Source organism: Mesitornis unicolor, unplaced genomic scaffold (genome assembly GCF_000695765.1).
Source record: "Mesitornis unicolor isolate BGI_N332 unplaced genomic scaffold, ASM69576v1 scaffold45261, whole genome shotgun sequence".
NCBI classification, from domain to species: Eukaryota; Metazoa; Chordata; class Aves; order Mesitornithiformes; family Mesitornithidae; genus Mesitornis; species Mesitornis unicolor.
The window spans coordinates 3,011-11,362 of record NW_010166631.1 but is presented as its reverse complement, the minus strand read 5'-3'; the positions used below and the strand labels follow the sequence as shown (position 1 = coordinate 11,362).

Here is an 8,352-nt window from a genome sequence, read left to right as displayed (position 1 = left end):
ACACGATCAGTGTTTAAAAAAAATAAATAAAACATTATGGTCCTGAAAGGAGCACCGTCAGCATTTCTAGAATGAGTCGATATTACAAGGTTTATAGTAAGTCAACTTCAAACTGATGCATGATTTAACATGTTCTCATCCTGATTTTGCTTTGTGCATGCATAAAGCTGAAATACAAGCGAAAACATTCAGCTCAGTAACTGCCTGGTAAAATTTACAGGTAAAGCAAAGTGTATTTGGCACAGAGTGAAAAGGCAAAATTGATATGCTAACAAGATATGCATAGAAATCTGGCAAGTGATTCTTCCCTGTAGGAAAAATATTGATAGCTAAAGGTTCAGCAAAAGAATTTCAAAATATACTAAAATTTACTTTTGCAAGATTACAGCATGAACCCAATAGCAGTTCTTGCCTTTGTGTGACAAAGGCAAGGAAAAGTAACAATTCTTGGGGTGTGTGTGGTGTATTATAACTTAATTCAGCCTTTACTATAAAATCATACAGCACATGTTCTGCAGTATTTGGAGTCAGATATGAGCTTTTGCAAGTAGCATTGTGGAGGCAAGTTTGACATCGAACACCACCGACACCATTGCAAAAAGAGTATAATGGCACATTTTTCAATACTTACAGATACCCTTGAGCTGGCTCTTACTCTGGCTACAAAGTCTTTTTCTTTCTCAGCTGCTTCCCTTTGGAGTCTTTGGAAATTTGTTAGTGCTGTGGTGAACTCTCCCACAAGACGGTCTTTCTGTATTTTCCTTTGACGCTATGGGAGAAAAAGTTTTACCAAGTCAAATGAGCTCAGGCTTTTCAAGGCTCTGCCACTTCCAGACTGCTCAATGGTAAGGCATATACTCTTTTTTTTTTTTCTAAATAGGTGTAAGCGAAGGCTGTCTACAAAACCATTTGCAACTGCATGGACAAACCTTCCTTCCCTCTGGGATCACATGACTATGCACAATTTAAGGAATTTAAAGAGGCAACCAATGCATTCATTTTCATTTAACAGCTGGAAATAAGAAATGTGCAGGGACAAGAAAATTTCTACCTTCCTTACTATCTGTTGATTATAAAACCTACTGTTAAAGTGTGAAATATTTTGATACTGCGGATGCTAAAATATGCAAAGTTGATAGAATGGAAGGGGGAAGGGTGCAGAAAAGAACAGGGCACTTCATATGTATTTTACATAAATGCTGGAAATACATATTGAGCTGTATCCACAAGTGGGTTCACATACCCCCTTAAGTGCTTAACAGCTGGTACAAAAATATCTGTTCCAAATTTTCAGGCTTTTGTCTTTTTTTTTTTTTCTTTTTTTTTTTTAAAGATGTAGGGCAGAGAAGAGGAATACTGAGCCTCCACCGTATTTCCATAAATGTATACATTACATCAACCATTCCTTTCAAATTTCTGAGAGAATACAATCCGCCATTCATCAGTCTGCTATTTATGCATTTCATTGACAACAACTTGACAGGATGAGCACACATAGATCATGGCCTGCCATTTGAACTCACTGTTTCAGGACAATTAATTTTGCTAAAGTCTCCTTGGTACAGACCAGACAAGTTGTCTGGTCGACAATAACCTGAATCCATGTTTTCTGGGATACTGTTGATCTTCCCTTATTTAAGCAACAGATTTTGCTAGGGTAAGAAACCATAGGATGGCAGATAGGAGTGTGCTAATGACAACAGTCACTTCACATGTTAACCCCGACAAGATTTTACACAGACCTGGGAAAGAAGCAGTTTATAGACTGCACAAGTTCTTTTGGTAACAGCTTCTGTCCACTCCTCTTAAAGGAAAAGCCTGTAGACAAGACATAGCGCACGTGCTCATCTGACTGATGCAGAAGAGACCTACTGTGCATAATCAAATTATTTGGACAGTGGGTAAACAGGTCTGACCACCTGCCCTGCAAGTGGTTTTGGCACACAATTCCTTGACGCTGGAGGCAGTCAGAGTACCTGCAGAGCCAGACTTAGCATCACTGCAACAGATTACAAAGCACCCAGCTACCCAAAATCACAGGCACAGTGCACTGCCTTGATTCCTACCATTTCAGTCAAACTACTTCATTCCTGATACATAAAAACAACTCTGGAACAAGCCTGGACTGCAACAAAATATTCTTATGTTGTTAGTGTCTTGTTGTACAAATGTGTTGACTAACTAAACAGCACTTTGAAAGCCTAGTGAGGAGCACAAAAATAGGCATGCTGAACTGAAGTCACTCAAATACTCTACATGAGCCAACATGACAGTCAAACAAGCCATGCTTTTTGGTTTCATACCTGTTCGCTTGTTGCAGGCAAAGATCCAAACTCTTTAATGTATTTGTCAGTTTCTTTGGCAAGCTGGTTGGTGTACTGCTGCTTCTGTTGCCTAAAACCAAATGCAAAGTTTCATTAGAGACCACTGGGTTACTTTGTTTGAATTTCACAGATTCTCAGAAAAGCTATTTTCCTAATGTGCAGCAATAGGTTTCTAGTTATTACAAATATCTAAACATGCTATTCATAGTCCTTTTGAGGCTATCCATAGTTGGAAACACCTGGTCATTTCTGTGTTCGGAGTAACCGTAGAAAAGACAATGTCTTTTCTGTGTGGAAGAACATACAGTGGTTTGAGTATCACTCTGATACCACAGCCCATGAGAGGTCAATTCCTGATAGTTACTGGGAAACTTATCCAAAGATATCTATATTCCCCCATGATACAATGGCTGTGAACTTCATTATTTACTAATAGCTTTAATGGTGCTTAATAAAATGTGCCTTGTCTTAAACAGCATTGCTATTTTTGTCTTTTTGTCTCTTTGCTTCTGGTATTATCACACACTCCTTCACCAATCTTCACATTTTTTTCCTGGAGCAACTCAAATTCTTTGTGCTTTTGCACCCTCCTCCCCCGTGTAAATAAAAAAGGCTTTATCCAGAAAGCTATTAGCAAACAATTAACATCAATGTTTAAAATAACCAAGTTACTTTTCAGATACATATCAACATGAAAGGAAAGGCCAAATGTGACAGACAAGTGAAAAAGGGACAGACTAAAACTCAAGGTGGCTTATCATATATATTATCACCATAAAGGGATTGGAATGTGTCTTTCATAACAGTTTCTATCCTGTTTAATTGTGAATTTCTGCCTAGATCCTGATTATTGCATAAACTGTGCATGTTGATCGTCACCTATTCACAATTTCCAGTATGACGCTGTGGATTGTACCTGGCTAGTGTTATGGGCCCTGGTTTCAGGCTATTATAAAGCAATTTGGCTGTTCACACCAAATGAATGTGATGCCTTTGGTTCAATACAAACCTCTTCCTACCGTTCAAAGTCACAGTGCAGCACCGAACACACCAAAGACTTCCAACTTGCCCTACCACAAGGTTAGCACAACATGTCATTTACATGCATTTATGATGCCGAAATTAATGTGGTAAAAGAGTTTAATGGAAAAAACCCTACCAGTTCATCAGACTGTGCAGAGAAGTAGAGAGCAGCTGACTGTCTCTGCTAGTAGCATATTAGTGAAAGGTCACCTTCAGGTGACTGAACTACAGCACAGCATCTGCCTTGGAGCCTTTCACTTCTGCTATTTTAGCATTTCTGGTACATTCTGTGATACATATTTATTCTATATCCCTTACTGTACCTTGCATCACTAAAAAGACATTCCCTTCTCTCCCCCAGTATCACATCTCACAAAAAGTCCCCAATACATTCATTACCTTGTGAAATGTATACAGACAGATTTGAAGAGTTGACTGGAGTGGAGAGGTACAGGTGTTTGTTTTTTTAATTAGTGATATTGGTTTCTGGTCTTGCCACATTCCCTTTGCTGACATACAGCACAGGTTTTATAGATGTATCGATACTGCAGGCAATGCATATGGGCAAACCAGCTGACTCTAGTTTACAAACTAGTGAAGATTAATTTTAAAAAGTGCATCTCCACATTTAAACTTCAAGTATTTCTCTAAACTTGCTTTTCTCAGTAAGATCAAGCACTTTGCCTAACAAAAAACCACCTCATCACCTACCAGGAGATTGTTTACAATGCAATGAAATTAAACATTTTCATGTGAAGTACTCACAGCTGTTGCCTCAACTCAGGGGTGTCTTGTGGTGTTCCAAGCTGATTCAGTATTCTTTGTATTTCGGCAGCTGTTTGTGAAGAGGAAGAGAAATTTTAATGGGGCACAGACAATTCCCACTTAATTTTATGCATTTTTGCTTGACAATTCTAAAGCCATGAAAGTTGACAGAAACTGATACTCCAGATATTTTTTCAACCTACTACAGAGACTCCACTTAAGGAGACCCAGAACAACGAGTGAATGGATTTTGCCAAGTCAAAGACAAAGCCCAGGGTTTCTTACAAAGGATGGGCATGTATTCAAGTGTCTAGGTAGAAACAGGCAATTTAAAGAGCAGTTAATAGTTTCACTATAGTAAGTATAAATCGGGCTTTTTAATATTAATTTTTAAAATAGGCAGCACAATTCTTATTCTGGTTTAATTGTATTTTACATATGTCATTTTGGAAAGCCAGCTGAATGATTGCCATGCCATTATCATACACAAGTATTTCAGAACCAGTGTATTAATGAAGAGACAGCAACAAAGCATTAATAGACTTACAGTACATTAAAAAGAAAAAATATATCAAGTGTCCAGGTTTAAATGGTAATTTTGAGATCCTTACATTTTCAAATGTGGGACAAAAATCACCCACAATTCTTAAGTGTATTTCAAAAAATATATTAGTTTTGAACTGCAAAAAGTGACACATCATCTGAGCCTTATTTTCAGCTTAACATATTTTACTGTCACATGAGAAAGCAAGAAGGAAAATGGACAGACACTTCAAGGATATACAGTTTATCACACTGCAAAACTAATGTGCTTTATCTTACCTTAACACCCTCACATCTTCTAAAATGAAAGAATACACATGCAAAATAACTTTTCTTTTTTCATGACCACAGTGAGGACTTTTCTTCCCTGTGTTTCTATGGCCCTCCCCAGGCAGACTGGCATACCACAGTCAGTAAAAAATATGACTGTATGATCAGATGTGGGATCGTCACTTTAAGAGCACACTTTATTTTTTCCCCTAAATAGAGTTAAAATTGCAATAAAAGTAATCTCTAAGTAATGAAAATAATTTTAAAAGAGTATTTTTCCATGGAAGGGATGTGTAACAGACAGAACTTCAGTTACAAAAAGCTACCTGTGACTTATGTTAAGCAATTAGATAAAACTGAATTCCTTACAACATTTCTAGTAATAAAATTAATTCCAATCTTGTCTCATAACAAGTCTCCAATGAATTAGATGATACTGGATTTTCTACATTACTTTACATAAAGTCTCAACGTTGACAGCTGCTATAGCAAATTCCTTCTGTGCAAACCCAGGTAATGAAGATATATATTTTTAAAAAAGGGGGAAAGTTAGTACCTAAGTTTTGCATGAGGTAAAAATAAAATACTTCAGGGCACAAATCTCTGGGGGAAATTGAGTGGACACAAGCTACTGAAAGAATTACTGTGGGGAACAGCACTGTAAGATGGGTTTCACACAACATATATTTTAATTGAGCTGAAAAGCAGCAAAATGTAAGTGAAGATTTTTGAATTTTGCCTACTGTGGCCACCTGCTGCCAAGTGCCAGCCCTTCCCTGCCCAGTGCCGGGCCAGTCCTCAATGCTGCTCCTCAGCATCTGGAGCTGATCACACGGACTGATAAATACTGACTTAGGGTAATTACACCTTATTTTATCTTCTGTATAATGCATTGTTTTAAAACAAACAAAAAGGCAACTGTCTGGTGCTACCTTTTTAATTCAACGGTGTGAAGATTTAATATGATGAAAAACTGAATATAAATTACCCTGAAGTTTTGTTAGTTCAAAGACACACTTCCCTCTGATCCAAGAGCCAAGGCACTCAGTCATTCTGCGTATACTTCCACAGGGAGAAGAAAAAAAACCAAAGCAAACTGCAAGCGGTCTGTTAACAGCTGTTTTGCAGACAGGAAAAGTACCAGTGTGTCCTACCGCCACCTAGAGGTGCATTATTTAACTGCAAATAAAGAAAATGCAGGTTTGCATTTTAAATAAAGGCTCTCACTTGAAAAATTCAGCGAAACAAAGCCTATACTTTAAATGTTTGTATTCCATGATAATTAGATATTTATCCTACTTCTAAAACTGAACAGAAGTAGATAATTGAGGGTAAATTAAAGGCCAGCACTGCATAGATGCTCACCTATGCAATTCCACACCTAAAAGGGAAGTTCATCCCAGTTCAGGTCTTGTCATTCAAGAATTCAACACAAAATTAAAACACATTGTGCCTAGAAGTCTGTAAGTACTTATAAAAATAACAAAGCTAACAGGCTTTCAGACCTCAAGGGGAAAAAATAAAATAAAGAAAGAAACAAACAAACAAAACAAGGGCTGAACTGAAGCCAGTTATTCTGGGCTTCCTGTAATTTAGCATTTTCCACATAAACCTTTCAAAGTACAGATATTATCCAGAAAAAACCCAGCATTTCTCTTTTCAATTTTTTGTTCACATGAAATATATTGCACTGAAAAGTGAAACACTGCTTACTCAAGTAAGCAAACAGAAAAAAAAGGTGGAGCAGTAAAAGTAAATTTTGGCCAACAGCATTCAGCAGCACTCCTGAAGTTGATGTTGGTTTTTTTTATGAAGACAAGTTGGTAGGACCAGTATAACACAGGAAGTGGAGAAGCTGACCTTCCTGAAATCTTGATTTACAGTACCTACCTGCAAGCTGATGAGTTAAGAAATCCATCTTTTGAATGCCTTCACATTAATATAAACATGTTGGAGTATATACAGGCTAAAAAGTACCTTTCTTTACAGTCTTACAATTCTTTCGGTTTGGCTTGGGTTTTCTGGTTTTTTTGTTGTTGTTTGTTTTGGGCTTTTTGTTTGTGCTTTTACAGACTTCTTACTGTAGCTACTAGTCATTTGGACATTTGATACAATAGTTAAATATAATCACAAAGCCACTGATGTTTGTCCAGACTCATGAATTTGTACAGTTTTACTGATATAAACAAACTTTGAAACAAACTTTGAAACCTGGATCACAGAGGTAAAGTGTCTTACTCCCTCACGCATACAAGCGGAGATCTTACAGAATTTGATTCAAAACAAGAACCGGCTTCAAATCTTCTTAGATAAAAGTCAATATCCCTTACTTGCCTCAAGGAAAAAGGAGAGTAGCCTTAGCCTCTCCTCCCGAAGGTCAGCCAGCCTGTGGAGACACCTCTGCTGGGTCCTTCCACTGCCCCATTTGGGAAGAAAAGAGTCTTGGCACTGAAGAGGGAAAAGCAAAACTGCTGAAAATCTGGGATTGCTTTTCATAAAACAGAGGTCTCCAAGTTCCTAGCTTCGCTGCTGATAGTTGTATTTATAATAGCAGCGACTCCCTTGTTTAATCAGCTTTTCACCCCTGTGCAGGGAGATCAGGCTCGCATATCAAAGCACCTGGTAGCTGCTTTGGTACCTCTCAACTCTCCTCAGCAGTGCTCAAGAGTCCTGGAGAGCCAAATGCTTAGGCCCAACTCCTAGCTCTGTGCTGCAAACACACTGGTAACAGTCAGGGACCAAAGATCAGAGCACAGTTTTGATGGGTTCCAAGGTTACCTCACCCTTTATGGTTTTCCTTTCCCCACTTCCCGATCCTTTCAACTTCTAAAGGAGCTCTAAAAGGCAGGAGTAATACAACTACCAGAGGTCCCTGCTGCCCTTCTGGGTATTACCAATCCCGTAACAGAGCCCGACTGGATCTTGTGCATGATTTTGACCCATTTCAGTGCAAAGTCTGAAACTTTAGCTCAGGTTTCATGGGTGCGTACAGCGAGCTGCTGGACTTTGCTCAGGAGCTGCAGAAAGGCACACACCATGTGCACGCAGACATTCTTCACCAAAGTCATGATATGGTGACAGCCTCTGTCAGAGGCACACCAACCCCTGCAGCCCCTTCTACGCTCAAGATCAGGGTAAAAGTTTGCATATAACGAAGATCAACAGCTCTTTCAGGGCTCATACTGTGACCCTGCAGGAACAGCACCTTGCGACCCATGGGCTGGCAATAAGCCACCACAGAAGGGAAGTCCCCCTTGGGAACTGGGCAGCGCAGAAAGCAGAGTGCACGCTACCACGCAAGTAAAACACATTTTCTACAAACAACTGTTGTCTTGCATGCGAAAGAAAAGAACCTTGCTATTTCCACCTGAATACGAGTCTTGTATTAGAAAGGAGCAATACGGTATGAGTACGAAGACTTTTCACT

At 38.8% G+C, this 8,352-nt stretch overlaps 1 protein-coding gene across 1 annotated transcript in view; it reads right to left on the bottom strand.

The window, feature by feature from the left end:
- STX7 (syntaxin 7) overlaps positions 1-8,352 on the bottom strand; it is a 15,070-nt gene that overhangs the window by 6,098 nt on the left and 620 nt on the right. Inside the window, exons 2-5 of the mRNA XM_010195031.1 lie at positions 4,113-4,186; positions 2,304-2,394; positions 631-769; positions 1-2 (exon numbers count right to left, since the gene is read on the bottom strand). The exon at positions 1-2 is cut by the window's left edge and continues 50 nt beyond it. Coding sequence (XP_010193333.1) covers positions 1-2; positions 631-769; positions 2,304-2,394; positions 4,113-4,186 — 306 coding nt within the window. The remainder of the gene's footprint in view (positions 3-630; positions 770-2,303; positions 2,395-4,112; positions 4,187-8,352) is intronic.